At 40.7% G+C, this 16,643-nt stretch overlaps 1 protein-coding gene across 1 annotated transcript in view; it reads left to right on the forward strand.

The window, feature by feature from the left end:
• LOC110463319 (myosin-2 heavy chain-like) overlaps positions 1 to 16,643 on the forward strand; it is a 116,451-nt gene that overhangs the window by 84,828 nt on the left and 14,980 nt on the right. Inside the window, exons 33-40 of the mRNA XM_021517823.1 lie at positions 974 to 1,216; positions 1,673 to 1,876; positions 2,221 to 2,478; positions 2,632 to 2,715; positions 2,928 to 3,095; positions 3,957 to 4,199; positions 10,637 to 10,720; positions 11,073 to 11,156. Coding sequence (XP_021373498.1) covers positions 974 to 1,216; positions 1,673 to 1,876; positions 2,221 to 2,478; positions 2,632 to 2,715; positions 2,928 to 3,095; positions 3,957 to 4,199; positions 10,637 to 10,720; positions 11,073 to 11,156 — 1,368 coding nt within the window. The remainder of the gene's footprint in view (positions 1 to 973; positions 1,217 to 1,672; positions 1,877 to 2,220; positions 2,479 to 2,631; positions 2,716 to 2,927; positions 3,096 to 3,956; positions 4,200 to 10,636; positions 10,721 to 11,072; positions 11,157 to 16,643) is intronic.

A 16,643-nucleotide genomic window follows, 5' to 3' on the forward strand; every position in this document is an offset into this window, starting at 1 on the left:
ATATACAAATGCTGGGCATAAAGAGACGAATGCAGTCATGATATTAGAATAGACCCTGGGGTCTGACCGAACCCCTAGGGACCTAGTTTCTTAGTCACAGCTTGGAAACAGTTGAGATCCCTGACCTGTAACCATATAGACAATTGCTGAGTATAAAGAGATGAATGCACATATGCTTCCAGGATGGCCTTGGGGACTGCCCCACCCTTGGAGACTTAACCCCTGGGTCATAACTTCGAAATGGTTAAGATCCCCACCCCAAAACTATATATACAATTGTTGGGCATAAAGAGACAAATACAGTCATGATATTTGAATTGATCCTGGGGTCTGGCCACAACCGTAGGGACCTAGTTTCTGAGTCACAGATTGGAAACATTTGAGATCCCCACCCCATAACCATACATAAAATTGCTGGGCATGAAAAATTGAATACAGATATATATGCTACAAGGATTGGCCTTGAGGTCTGGCATATTCCCATGGATCTCATTTGGAGAATATTCTGCCATGATTGCTTAGATATCCAGGTGAGCCATACAGGCCCTATGGGCCTCTTGTTATTTTCATGATAAAATTAACATATACAGTTTAGTCTTTGCATGTTTATTATACATTGTCTTTAATATAGGGTTCTCTCCCTTTATGTACAGTACTAACCATGTCATTATTGTTAATTGTTTATAGATCAGGTTTTCTTGTGGAAGTAATCTATTTCTGGCTCTCCATTCATTACCTACTGATGTTTTGGTATGGTTAAAATTAACAAAATTATTTAACTTGACGATACGAAAATCGAAATTTCAAAATAAAACATGTAGTACATCCATTAGAACTAACAATAATCCAAATTATTCGTGGGTATATGTTACACTTAGAATTTACCCAAGTAGTTACATAAAGCTCGGTGTGAGGGCCTTTGTTCCTGTCTGACGTAGAACTGAGTCTAATGTTTGTTCTTTAATCCTTTCAGATGAAAAACCACTTACGAACAATAGAGCAGCTGAAGTCGGAACTCCAGCTAGCCAGGAGCAGTCACGAACAGGAAGTGAAACGGATCCAACAGGATATGGACCTTGTGCGCGAGGAACTTGAAATGACACATAACCAGAACAGTGACGGACAGAAGGAGAACCTGGACCACAAGACAACCATCATGGCACTCAACGACGAAATTGACAGGATGAAGAGGATGCAGGATGATACTTCAATCGAGGTAGTAGACGGACTTAGGGCATACTTGGGAGACATGGGGGTGGGGGGCAGACAGTGTACTATACAAGGGGACATAAAGATGGGAGGGAGTAGCAGGGATGGAGGGGCAGGCAGATCTAGGGCAAGTTAAGGCAAGGGACACAAGCTGGAGTAGGAAGGGGCTGATATAGAGGGTCAGAGTGGTTGAGATGGGAGCAGATATACAGCCCTATTATGATGGAGGGTTAGAACAAAGGTACAGTTTATCTAAAAATAAGTAACAAATCTTGTTCTACTATTTGCAATGATATCAACTATAAGTAATAGTTTGTTGGAACTGTTTATAGAAAAAGTAAAATAAATGGGTAAAGATATGATAACTGATAAGCTGGGGTGATCATACAGTGTGTGATTTTAGGATTCCAAAGGCTGAACCAAGCTTCTGATCAGTGTGACAGGAAGTATATGTTATTTACAGATGAAGCGTCAGAATGACAAGCTACATGAACATGAGGTATCTCTGGCCGAGTCCCGTCAGCAGATCATCCTACTGGAGGACCAGTTAGACAGCAGTCGTGAGGAAGGCCATGCTCTAGAATCAGAGCTGGACAGCTTCAAACAGAAGTATGGCAAGAGTATGAATGAGGTCGGACATTTAGAGGGAACTGTCAAAACTCTTCAGGTGAGTGGCAGTTTAGACCAAGCTTATTACTGGGATATATCCACAAATACCTGAATAATTAACGTAATATCAAAGTTTTACTTTAAGCACAAACAATGTACATGTTAAACATGTTGCAACATTATTATTCTTTGAAATACCTCTAACATTTTATGTGATTAAAAACTTAAAATTGTAACAAAAATCCTTATTGCAAGTAACAATTTACAAATCTATTATAGGTGAAATATTATAAATTAATAAATTTGTTATACAGGTACAAACTTTCAAATTTTAACACCTTTATCATTTCAAATAATTAGTGACATTAAATTTTATTGATCTTTTGTGAATTTTATCACCAGGACAAGCTGTCCGAGAGCCGTAAGCGGGAGCTGGAGAAGGAACATCAGTTAGAGACACTGAAGAATGAGCTGGAAAATATAGAGGCCTTGTACAGCGACACAAAACACGAGGTCAATAAGTTTGAGGAGGTCATTGAGCAGCTAACAACCGAGCTGCGCACCACCCAGGACGAACTGTCCATGTCGAGCAACCGTGTCCACGAGTGTGAGGAGAACATCAAAAACCTCAAGGACAGGAACGCATTGCTCCAGTCAGAGGTAAGCACTGGCCTGTCAAGTCTGTGAAACCAGTATGAGTTTAACGGATCAGTGTTTCGTTTTAATGGATCAGTGTTTCGTTTTAATGGATCAGTGTTTTATTTGATGTAGGAAACATCATTGATTTTAATGGAAAATTTATTTGGTTTTTAGTCTCTTACCCATGAAGAGCGTGCTAAAAAACTGGAGAATGAGCTTTACGTATACCAGGGAGATCACAGCCACACAGATCAGGAGGTAAGTCACACACATCCATGAATGGTATTCAAGTCAATCTTTCAATTTCTAACTATGCTTTATTTTGTGGTGGAAAGTTTGTCGCTGTAAAATCTTTATGAAAATTCATTTTTTTTAAACTGAAATGCCTATTTATAATTTTGCAAACAAAATGATGTGACCCATGTATTTAGTCATATGTAGGTGTAATGAGTGAGTTGCCTCCCTTTTAGTACCTTGACAAGGAGGACAGGATTGCCCACCTTGATATGGCCCTGGAAGAGACAAGGAGTGAACTTCAGGCCAAACTTAGACAGATGTCTGACCAACAGGATCAGATCAACGATCTCAAGGTTGAACTCGCCGCCGTCCGCGAACAGAAGAACAGTGCCATGAAAGAGGTATGTAAAGTAGACTTCCTATGTCATCCTGTCATTTACGCTGGTAAATGGATAGGAATGATTATACTGTCATGATATTACAACTACTAGGGTTGTCATGGGTTGTATCACAATAAATTACAATACAGAGAGTGTATTGTGATACGCGTCCCGATATATTGTTAGTGGAAAAAGGAGCTCAATTTAAACAGAAAGTGTTGTTGGAATGTTTCCGAACTGAATCATATATGAAATGCATCACATAGATTTAATATTGTGTTTAACCAACCTATGGTTGTGAAATTGTAACTGATTCCCTTCTGTATTATGTTTTCACGCGGGCAGGCAGGTAGGCGGGCACACATTCATTAGTTTCCGCTCAATAGCTTCAGTAATTTTGAATAGATTTATTCAAATTTCATAGAAAGGTTCATTTCTTTGAAAGCTTGCGATAACCAAAATTATTTGCCAGTTATTTACGGAGAAATGGCCCTTTGTAAAATTGCTGAAACAGTTTCCGCTCAATAACTTGAGTAATTTTGAATGGATCAATTTCAAACTTGGTAGGAAGGTTCATTGCCATGAAAGCTCGGACAAGTTCGATAAGCAAAATTATTTGCCGGTTATTTATGCAGGTAAGGCGCTTTGTAGAATGGACGCTTATGACCCTTTGTGGCAAACTGCTCATTCGACATCTGACGGGCGTATCATGTACCGCCTCGCGGAACTCTCGTTGGATATATTGTGACAGCCTTAACATCTACATCTACCAAACCAATATTCATAGAATCAAGATTTTAGTTCTTATTTCACTGGGTTTGTTATGAAATTCTTTATGAATTAGTCGTTTTGATAGAATGGCATAAATCTTTTTTTTTCCAGAATGATCGTCTGGAGCAGAGTATCCAGCAGCTGCAGCTGAACCTTGCCTCATCTCACCAACGCCACAAGTCCGACACCAACCGCCTACAGGACCAGCTGTCTCACATGGAGGCTGAGCTGCGACAGATCCAGGCACGGGGCCAGGCTGTCGAACAGGAGCTGGGCCATCGCCAGGAACAACTCCTCCAGAGTGAATCTCAGGTCAAAGCCTGTAGCAGTGACATCGCAAACAAGATGGAAGAGGTATGAATTCTCCATTTCTTAATGAAACAATGATTTATTACAGTCTAACCTGTATAAAATGACCAGCCTAGGAAGCTTTAAAAACATTTGACTTCTGAAAGTAGTCATTGATTCAAAAACAGATGGAAAAAAGAAAAGTGACCTTACTCTCATATAGGGTGTTCATGAGTAGGTTTGACTGTGTTTTATTTTGTTGAATTTCTCAGGATATTGTTAATGTGATGATTTTTTTTAATGAAAAGTACATTAATTATAATTTCAGTATTTCCAGCAATTCTATGTGTTCCATCAAAATTGTATGATGATAGTTGTATGATGATAGGACTTGAAGATCACATGTAAATGTATCACTGACAATGATAATATCAATGAGATCAAAATGTAGTGAATTTGTTGTTACCAATCCTTCAGCAGATTTATCATTTGCTCCTTTGAAATCCCTATTGATACTGTCTTTGCAAAACCTGGGCTTTTATGACAGGTGCATAATGGGAGATTGTGCTGCATCAAGCACATGTTTGGGGTTCGTATATTTTTTACAAATTGATAAAGAAACAAACATTAAAAAGTACAAGGGAGATTATTTTTGTGTTTTAAAATAAAAGTGATGAAGGGAAGTAACTCTATCAGTTTTGAGAGAATTTGTGACCAAGAATGAGCAGCATGTCTGATCATGCTTCCCTGCTGTCAATGAAGATTTCCCTCCTGTGTTTTAATGGGCAGGGGTACATGTCCAAACCTGACTGGGGACAGTAGTCATACCTGTGTCAGGTAGCCACGCATAATATCATACTCTACCATCAATTTATTTTACCTGTGTCAATAAACGTCGACTAAAATATCCTGCTCAAAGAAATCCCTCCAGTGTTAAGTAGACCTTGTAAATGTAACACGGCCTGCCTTAGTTATTATCGACGAGGACCCACCAGGTCGTTCTGTTAATAATACCTGTCACATAGAATGGTCTTGTCATTTCTCCTAACACAATTATCTAAATATTAAGTCTTGTTTATGATTTAACTACAAATTAGAACATATTACTATGTTGATGAAATTACTGAATGAAATATTTTGATGACATTCTACTGATACAGCGTATGTAGTATTGTTTTGGAGGAAAATAGAATTGATAAAGATTGGTTCAGAGTAGTTTATAACAATTCTCAGAAGAATTGAGTTTATGTGTGATACTAACTAATAACAATGATACTTCATAATTAGGATTTTTGCTGTTATAGCAGTTTTCAGGATCAGCATATATATACAGATGTATTACCTATCTAGAACAAGTTAACCTTGATTTTACAAACTTAGGAAAATTTATACATGTTATCACCCTTTGATATTATTTAAATTCATTTTAATATGATACTTTGAAGTCTTAGAGCCTACCTGGGGTACTAGAATACAACTGACAACTATCTTTATAGTGCCTACCTGGGGGACTAGAATACAACAGACAACTATCTTAATTGTGCCTACCTGGGGGACTAGAATACAACAGACAACTATCTTTATAGTGCCTACCTGGTGGACTAGAATACAACAGACAACTATCTTTATAGAGCCTACCTGGGGGACTAGAACACAACAGACAACTATCTTTATAGTGCCTACCTGGGGGACTAGAACACAACAGACAACTATCTTTATAGTGCCTACCTGGGGGACTAGAACACAACAGACAACTATCTTTATAGTGCCTACCTGGGGGACTAGAACACAACAGACAACTATCTTTATAGTGCCTACCTGGGGGACTAGAATACAACAGACACCTATCTTTATAGGGCCTACCTGTGGGACTAGAACACAACAGACAACTATCTTTATAGGGCCTACCTGGGGGACTAGAATACAACAGACAACTATCTTTATAGTGCCTACCTGGTGGACTAGAATACAACAGACAACTATCTTTATAGAGCCTACCTGGGGGACTAGAACACAACAGACAACTATCTTTATAGTGCCTACTTGGGGGACTAGAATACTACAGACAACTATCTTTATAGGGCCTACCTGGGGGACTAGAATACAACAGACAGCTATCTTTATAGTGCCTACCTGGGGGACGAGAATACAACAGACAACTATCTTTATAGAGCCTACTTGGGGGACTAGAATACTACAGACAACTATCTTTATAGTGCCTACCTGGGGGACTAGAACACAACAGACAACTATTTTATAGTGCCTACCTGGGGGACTAGAATACAACTGACAACTATCTTTATAGTGCCTACCTGGGGGACTAGAATACTACAGACAACTATCTAAATAGTGCCTACCTAGGGGACTAAAATACAACAGACAACTATCTTTATAGTGCCTACCTGGGGGACTAGAATACTACAGACAACTATCGTTATAGTGCCTACCTGCAGGTGCTGTGTAAAAATATCTTACTGACATTTAATGTTCAAACATAAATATCAAGTATAAAGTGAGTTTGGTCCGAGTGATACACATTTGTATAATCCTTATGGCTGTAAGTTATGTGCTAAGTGTGTGAAAAGGACAGCTAAGGTACACACGATGACATTAACAGAATTCTTGAAGAAAACAACCAGGCACTGTAGGTAGACAATGATATGAATAATCAAAAACTGTTTTAAAAAATGTTGGCAGAATTTCAAAAGATAAAATTCTGTTATTTTAGGAGGGAATATTGTTCACCAGGTTCCTTTAATTATCCCAAAGCTCATGTTGGGTCATTCTGTTAATTGTGATTATAGCTGTGAGGAATAGTTTTGTTTATAATTGATTTAATAGGAATGACAGCTAGTACATCAAAATAAAGACTTTCGTCAATATCAACAATTACAGTTTACCTGTTTTACCTTATGACTTCCTGTTAGGTATAAATATAGCTGATAATTTACTAGTATTGCCCTGTGTCATTTGCGCCTTAGGTACCCTATATGTGTATTGTACAATTGCAGATATTTCCCAGATAACACCTAATATATAATTCATCAAAATGGAATTTCTAGAATAGGTTTAAACGTAACCATACCATTGATAATGGTCAATCCTGTTTGTAATCCCGCTGGTGACCGTTTGACCACTGGCATTCGAGGTTGTTCAATATTTGTCCACTGATATGTTCAGAAGTCAACACTGAGATCAAGATAGTACACAGCCTCCAGTGAATGACCATACACCAATCAATTATCTATGTGACTTACGGCCTATTTAGATCTAATCCTGCTAGTACCAGATTTTCTAAAATGCTCGAGATTAAAGATTACATTCAAAGACCTTTGATAATGCACTATAGAATATTACATGTTGACCATTCAGCTTTGACCCTTTGTGTTATTTGTTATGTATTTATAATTAGAGCGATAGTTTGATTAGTTTATTCATGGAATATATAATCCTAATTGTTTAATTGGAATATCATCCAAAAGAAAATATATATATATTGAATTACTGCTGTGTTAATACAATAACCGGATTAACGTGGATTATCCCCGTAATAATCCTCCCTGTGTCAGTAGGACAGCAGTAGAGATGACTTTTATCAGGTCAATATTCCCGTCTATTGTACTGAGAGCGTTCAGTCAACCACTATGTCATGTCTTCAGTTCTGTTTCTTAAAAATCACTGTGTGTTTCGTGACATGTAAAACATTAAACACAGGTAACGTAGATTTCCAATGGTGATAGTTTGAGAGATATAGAGGACACACGACTCTATAACACAGAGTCATTGAGTAGTTAGATATCAGTTAGAATACTAACATGTAGATATCAGATTTGTATTTATGAGTTCTTTAATTTGAAGTTATCTAAATACTCTATTCAACATTTATCATTCGTCAGATAATTTTTTTCTTCTCAAATCACCTGGCAGTAATACCAGAACAGTTACTGTATTTAGTTGAGCACAAAAAATAAAATTCGCGAAAGAATTTGGTATGAATTGGACTTTCACCTGTCTATAACAAATCTGGTCATGTAGAAACATTTTGTCAAATATAATCCACCAGGGTGTTGATATTGCACCATAATGGTTGGAATTCCTTACAAAAAGTATCTTTACTCCTTTAGCTTGAGTTAAATGTGATTACTAAGTACACGATTGAACTGTGTCAAAATGTGTGTTAGGGAGCAGGGTTAGGTAGCGTTGAGATGTGAAGGGGGGCGGTATAGGGGAGCAGTGACGCGTGGAACTAGACCCGGCTCTATAGAGTAACATCAGATTGGTGTACCATGTATACTCATTGGTCTCACAGGCTAGCACGCTATTATCGTATTGATTTAAGATAGGTGTCCCATTCACCAACGAGGAAACTCTATAGGTGGAGATAGTTGGGGACGCATGGTGTTGGCCATTGAAGAACAAATGTAGGAATTCCTCAAGATAAAAGCTTGGAGTTAGACCGGGCACAAACTTTGGACAGTTTTCAGAGCCCAACCAAACATTTGGAATTAATGCAACCAAGACTTCGGACATGTTGTAGTTTTGACCTTTTCGAAAGTGCTTCTTTGAAAATATGTGATTCTTTCTCAATAGAGAGAGAGATAGTATTGTAGAGAATTCTACAGACAGTTTCATGATATTGATTTAGTCGTAGACTGCTGCATGTAGCTCTAAGTTTTTAATTTTCTTCGCATTCCAAACGGCTAATTTCACTTCCTTTAATGGTAAAGCTGTGATCAATACTGCAGCCATTATATAGAGAGATGGAGACTGGTATACCTGTGCTGGTCGGACATTTTGAGGGTTGGCTTTATGGCTAGCTGCTGTGAGGATATTATCGTGAGAAATCTATAATGCTACTAACTCACAATGGTTCCCCTGGAGTCCTAGCAGAACTTTTGTGTCTGACTCTTTGTAACTCTGGTGCTGGATTTTACTTGACAAGGTGTTCATTTGTGTTGTCAAGGCAATTACATGCCATGCCATAGGGCAACAAAGACTTTCTGTGACAGTCCATCAGTGTGTGTATCTGTCATTCCGTTATCAGGTTTTAGTCAGATGTATAGCCGAGAAAACCAGCCTAAGTCGGAGGATTGCTGTCAATATTTGTCTGGACAGGTGCTTCTGTGGGAGTTTATATAGTACATATGGAGTAGAGGATTAGGGATTCTGTGGGCTGAGGTCTGACCAAACAGTGTTCATTTGGAGTGGAATCCTGGCAGGGATATGTTGTGTTATCACTGTAATCCTGCTGTCAGTGAAGACCCCTGATAAAACGACAATACATATCCCTAAAACATCTTACATGTATCTTCACATAGTTTAGTGTTTAACCCCAACCCCCAAGGTATCTATCTTGTAGAAGTTCTTATTGAGAGTCAGTAAGGTTTAATCAGTGAAGGAACATACAAAACATTGTAATTCACCTTTACCCAGTTTGAATCAGTGAAGGAACATACAAAACATTGTAATTCACCTTTACACAGTTTGAATCAGTGAAGGAACATACAAAACATTGTAATTCACCTTTACACAGTTTGAATCAGTGAAGGAACATACAAAACATTGTAATTCACCTTTACACAGTTTGAATCAGTGAAGGAACATACAAAACATTGTAATTCACCTTTACACAGTTTGAATCAGTGAAGGAACATACAAAACATTGTAATTCACCTTTACACAGTTTGAATCAGTGAAGGAACATACAAAACATTGTAATTCACCTTTACACAGTTTGACTGAGTGAAGGAACATACAAAACATTGTAATTCACCTTTACACAGTTTGAATCAGTGAAGGAACATACAAAACATTGTAATTCACCTTTACACAGTTTGAATCAGTGAAGGAACATACAAAACATTGTAATTCACCTTTACACAGTTTGCCTGTTAGATCAACCTTGATACTTTTTACCTGAAAAGACCTATCAAGGGGTCACAGGGACTCATTCAGAATTGGTTATCGTTGGATCGTACTAAGTGTGGCATTCTTCAATCTATTGACACAGATCATATCAGCACAGTGTCGCTTTCATGTCTATTTGCTAAGTAAATTTAAATCATCCGAGATTTGAACATAAGAAAGTGTATGGTTGAGTGATCAGCCAGCTTGTTAGTGTCCCAGCTATGTATTACATATAGACAGTGTCTATACACAGGGTCGGCTATGGGGAGTCTGCTGGACACTCACTCTCACTCCCTCTGGTACGGAAGGATCAGTGTTGGAATAAAACAATCAACATTGGAATAGATTGAATCAAACTGTCGAAAAACAAGCTAGGAATTTTGCTTTAATATTTACCGGTGTGGCTGAATTAGAGATTCTTTGTGAGAGTGTTGTTTTGATATTTCGTGAGGATGGATTTCAGTCGCAGTGTTGAGGAGAAAATGAGGAAGATGGACCAGAGGTATGGGATTTCCCGAGATACCGAGCCCCTAAATGGGGGGCTGGACTTTGGCATGGAAATGACAATAAGGGAATATGAAAATTCACTTTTCCAGATTGAGAAGCTAGAAGCAAACATCAAAGATATGAAGATAGAAATCAGTCACCTCCAGGGAGCCAAGCAAAGGGCAGAAAACCAGGTGAGTACAGTAAAATGATACTTTGGTATGAATGAAATATCATTTGTACTTGTACAGCAAAATACCAGCATCGCCTCAACTATTCAAAACTAGTTTGCACCACATGTGTTAGCAATTTCATAATACTGTTTTATAATAAGAATAACTTATCTAAGTAACGTACTCCTCAGTTATTGGGTCATTTGATGGCATATTTAAAGATGATTAAAGTAAATTATTGAAAACTGGACATTTTGATGATGGTAAGCCTTACTATTGGTCAGAATGATGTGCAAGTGGCTTACAATAAAATTTCCAATAAACACACACAATGAACTAGTATTGTAAAACAACCTTATTGTTTCTTCTACAGGGATCTGAGCTGCAGAATGAGGTGGACCACCTGAAGACAGATTTGTCTGAGGCCAGAGCCCAGTACAAGGACTGTGCACAGGAGGTAGGTGTGCTCTGTGTTAGTGGTAGGGGGATCTGACATAGGTCCCAGTGTGGGTAGCCCCCCTCTTTATTAGTGATGGGGGGATCTGTCATAGGTCCCAGTATGGGCAGGGATGGATGTGTTAGTGGTAGGGGGATCTGACTTAGGTCCCAGTATGGGTAGGGATGGCTTTGTTAGTGGTAGGGGAATCTGACATAGGCCCCAGGGTGGGGAGGGATGGCTGTGTTAGTGGTAGGAGGATCTGACATAGGTCCCAGTGTGGATAGGGATGGCTGTGTTAGTGGTAGGAGGATCTGACATAGGTCCCAGTGTGGGGGTAGGGGGATCTGACATAGGTCCCAGGGTGGGTAGGGCTGCTCTTTATTAGTGATGGGGGGAGCTGACATAGGTCCCAGTATGGGCAGGGATGGATGTGTTAGTGGTAGGGGGATCTGACATACGTCCCAGTGTGGGTAGTGATGGCTGAGTTAGTGGTAGGGGGATCTGAAATAGGTCCCAGTGTGGGTAGGTCTGCTCTATATTAGTGATGGGGGGATCTGACATAGTTCCCAGTATGGGTAGCGATGGCTGTGTTAGTGGTAGGGGGATCTAACATAGGTCCCAGTGTGGGTAGGGATGGCCGTGTTAGGGGTAGGGGGATCTGACATAGGGCCCAGTGTGGGTAGGTGTGCTCTGTATTAGTGATGGGGGGATCTGACATAGGTCCCAGGGTGGGTAGGGCTGCTCTTTATTAGTGATGGGGGGATCTGTCATAGGTCCCAGTATGGGCAGGGATGGATGTGTTAGTGGTAGGGGGATCTGACTTAGGTCCCAGTATGGGTAGGGATGGGTGTGTATTAGTGGTAGGGAGATCTGACATAGGTCCCAGTGGGGGTAGGGATAGCTGTGTTAGGGGTAGGGGGATCTGACATAGGGCCCAGTGTGGGTAGGTCTGCTCTGTATTAGTGATTGGGCTGGCTGAGATAGTTCCCAGTATGGGTAGGGATGGGTGTGTATTAGTGGTAGGGAGATCTGACATAGGTCCCAGTGTGGGTATGGATGGCTGTGTTAGTGGTAGGGGGGTCTGACTTAGGTCCCAGTATGGGTAGGGATGGCTTTATTAGTGGTAGGGGGATCTGACATAGGTCCCAGTGTGGGTAGGTCTGCTCTTTATTAGTGATGGGGGGATCTGACATAGGTCCCAGTATGGGCAGGGATGGCTGTGTTAGTGGTAGGGGGATCTGACATAGGTCCCAGGGTGGGTAGGGCTGCTCTTTATTAGTGATGGGGGGATCTGACATAGGTCCCAGTATGGGCAGGGATGGCTGTGTTAGTGGTAGGGGGATCTGACATAGCTCCCAGTGTGGGTAGGTCTGCTCTGTATTAGTGATAGGGGGATCTGACATAGGTCCCAGTATGGGTAGGGATGGCTGTGTTTTAGGGGTAGGGGGATCTGACATAGGTCCCAGTGTGGGGAGGGATGGCTGTGTTAGTGGGAGGGGGATCTGACATAGGTCCCAGTATGGGTAGGGATGGCTGTGTATTAGTGGTAGGGGGATCTGCCATAGGTCCCAGTGTGGGTAGGGATGGCTGTGGTAGTGGAAGGGGGATCTGACATAGGTCCCAGTGTGGGTAGAGATGGCTGTGTTAGTGGTAGAGAGATCTGACATAGTTTCCACAGTGGGTAGGGATGGCTGTGGTCTGTCCCTGAGGTAACGTGTGTGTAGTCTATCCCTGGGGTAGGGGTGGCTGTGGTCTGTCCCTGAGGTAACGTGTGTGTAGTCTATCCCAGGGGTAGGTCTGCTCTTTATTAGTGGTAGGGGGATCTGCCATAGGTCCCAGTGTGGGTAGGGATGGCTGTGGTAGTGGAAGGGGGATCTGACATAGGTCCCAGTGTGGGGAGGGATGGCTGTGTTAGTGGTAGGGGGATCTGACAAAGGTCCCAGTGTGGGTAGTGATGGCTGTGTTAGTGGTAGGGGGATCTGACATAGGTCCCTGTGTGGGTAGGGATGGCTGTGTTAGTGGTAGGGGAATCTGACATAGGTCCCAGTATGGGTAGGGATGGCTTTGTTAGTGATAGGGGAATCTTACATAGGTCCCAGTATGGGTAGGGATGGCTGTGTTAGTGGGAGGGGGATCTGACATAGGTCCCAGTATGGGTAGGGATGGCTTTGTTAGTGATAGGGGAATCTTACATAGGTCCCAGTATGGGTAGGGATGGCTGTGTTAGTGGGAGGGGGATCTGACATAGGTCCCAGTATGGGTAGGGATGGCTGTGTATTAGTGGTAGGGGGATCTGACATAGGTCCCAGTATGGGTAGAGATGGCTGTGTTAGTGGTAGAGAGATCTGACATAGTTCCCACTGTGGGTAGGGATGGCTGTGGTCTGTCCCTGAGGTAACGTGTGTGTAGTCTATCCCTGGGGTAGGGGTGGCTGTGGTCTGTCCCTGAGGTAACGTGTGTGTAGTCTATCCCAGGGGTAGGTCTGCTCTTTATTAGTGGTAGGGGGATCTGACATAGGTCCCAGTGTGGGTAGGGATGGCTGTGGTCTGTCCCTGAGGTAATGTGTGTGTAGTCTATCCCTGGGGTAGGGGTGGCTGTGGTCTGTCCCTGAGGTAACGGGTGTGTAGTCTATCCCAGGGGTAGGTCTGCTCTTTATTAGTGGTAGGGGGATCTGACATAGGTCCCAGTGGTGGTAGGGGTGGCTGTGGTCTGTCCCTGGGGTAGGGGGATCTGACATAGGTCCCAGTGTGGGTAGGGGTGGCTGTGGTCCGTCCCTGAGATAATGTATGTATGGTCTATCCCTGGGGTAGGGGTGGCTGTGGTCTGTCCCTGAGGTAACGTGTGTGTAGTCTATCCCTGGGGTAAGGATGGGTGTGGTCTGTCCCACAGGTTACGTGTGTTTAGTCTATCCCTGGGGTAAGGATGGGTGTGGTCCATCCACCAAATGTGGGTAGGTGTAGTTTTAGGTAAGGGATCAGTGTGGTCTGTCCCTGGAGTGTGAGAAGTTGTGGTCTAGCCTAGAGCAAGATTGGTATTGCTCACCCAGGGTTTGGGTAGGGATTAGTGTGGTATGTCCCCAGGGTATTGGTAGGTGTAGTCTAACCATGGGTAAGGCTGGTTGTGATTTGTCCCTGGGGGTTGGGTAGGGATGGGTGTGGTATGTCCCCAGGGTATCAGTAGGTGTAGTCTAACCATGGGTAAGGCTGGTTTTGATTTGTCCCTGGGGGTTGGGTAGGGATGGGTGTGGTCTGTCTTTGAGGTCATTGCATATGTTGTCTATCCATGGGTAAGACTGGTTGTGATTTGTCCCTGGTATTTGAGTAGTCATTATTTGAGTAGACATTAATTGAGTAGACATTATTTGAGTAGACATTATTTGAGTAGACATTATTATTTGAGTAGACATTATTTGAGTAGTCATTATTTGAGTAGACATTAATTGAGTAGACATTATTTGAGTAGACATTATTTGAGTGGACATTATTTGCCCATTTCAGTAGAAGGAATCTCAATGTGTTGGATGTATAAAGATCAGTATTCATTGTTATTGTGAAATGGTATCTAGTTTTACTTTAGAGGTTATTATTTAAGGGTTGACACATGAACCTGTTGTGGTAGGGTCACCTTACACCATCAGACACACATCCTCCAAACACGAGGTTGTTATACAGGAATGCTGCTAGCTTAACCGTAATGATATATATCTTATCAATTAATAAGTAGAATAACATAGGAGCTATTGAAATAGGTGTATATTAAAATTTAGTGATCTATGACATTTATAAAACACAATGTAATGGAAACATTACACTACTGTGTAGCAGACTGAGTTAGGTCTGTGTCTGGGTACAGGGATCTACTATATGACTAGGCCTATTTTGGGTATACGGGGGTCGGTTATGGCCGGTATAAGGTTGTGCTCAACTTTTGATAATTTCAAATGCACCTGATATAATCAGAAAATATGGATTTTTACTGGAGGGAGGATTTAGACGACAGACTGAGGTCATATCAGCACAGGACTGGAAGGGTAGGAACATTGTTAGATAAGTCTGTATCGTTATGAAGACCTGTGGCTTATTCTTAATACAGGTGTTCTTATCTTAATATTTCAGTTTAAAATACCTATGATTTAATAGTTTTGAATTTATGTAATTTAAGCTAAAAATGAATTTCTAAAAGCTATTTGTGTGTACTGATGTACAAAACAAATGTTGTTTGGATTACAAGCAAGCACCTGCTTGAGCTTAAATGTAATGTATTTGGTTCAGGAAGAAAACACATTAAGTGCTATGGGATGTGTACAACCATAAGATTGACTGTGTACAGGCCATCAATAGGGCCCTGCAGTTGTAAAGTCAGTGGACATCTAATGCTATTGCTACCACAGTGAAAGGCAATTTTAAAAACTGCTCTCTTCCACTCTGTAGACTTCATAAGGCTGTATGCAAACACTTGTGTTCTCTTTCTAGGGATGAAATTTAAATTTCTGTTTATTTGATAAAGATTATTAAGTGTTCACTTTCTTGTATTAAACTTTCCCTTTTAAGAAACTGTTCCTCTGAACATTTCTGACAGTTCTTTGAAGCTGTATGATATGAGCTTTTTAATGGTCAGTAGGAATGGTTTTACTGTAAGAGATTGAGTCGTGTATTGTCCCTGGGGTTACGGGGAGTAACTGTAGCAGAACATGTAGCAGAAATAGTTACCAGCTGTTATGTAGAGTTGATATTGCCTATGTCAAGGGTCAAGGGTCAACAACAAACCGTATCCCTGACAACCGTATGTCTAGGGTTGTAATTCAGTAACATGTAGAGAAATGTTATCGGACATCTCACAATGTAGAAACTTTTGGTTTGAGTTTTAAATTAATTTTACACTTTTAATCATGATTGTGTTAAATACATAGTACAGGCATGTGTACTTAATAAGGAGAAAAATGTCTATAATGGAATTTATAGCATAAAAAGAAGAAAAAATAAAAAATATGGGAGCCGTATTTTCAAGATTGAGTGAAGATAAACATGGAACTTGGAAAGCTTAACAACTTAATTATAGAATGACTCAAAGGAGCTATACAAGGCTGGTTTAGCTGGAACATTAAATTTGAGTAATGATTTAAGGTGTCAACAGGTACAAGTGGATGATGGGGACAGGGTCAGAGAGGTTCAGTTAAATGTCCCGTTTGATCAGGAGTTTATGTCATACTGTTACTTATGTCCCTAAAACCTTTCAGCAAATACTTCAATCTGTGGTACGTTTACATAAAGTGTTCACTGACTCAGCACTATAGCTTACTTGTACCAATATCACCCATCAGAAAAAAAAAACTTTTGGAAGTTAGCTTTCATGAGAACATGATGGTAGAACCTGTTTTGTGCGAGGGCCTGTGAGAATAACTGTCTTCCTCCTGGAAGGACACATTATCAAAACTATAAATAACTGTGCAATTTAAATCTTTATTTCTTTTTGAAGAATTTTGATATTCCAACTCCATTTCTAATA

Source organism: Mizuhopecten yessoensis, unplaced genomic scaffold (assembly GCF_002113885.1).
Source record: "Mizuhopecten yessoensis strain PY_sf001 unplaced genomic scaffold, ASM211388v2 scaffold10889, whole genome shotgun sequence".
NCBI classification, from domain to species: Eukaryota; Metazoa; Mollusca; class Bivalvia; order Pectinida; family Pectinidae; genus Mizuhopecten; species Mizuhopecten yessoensis.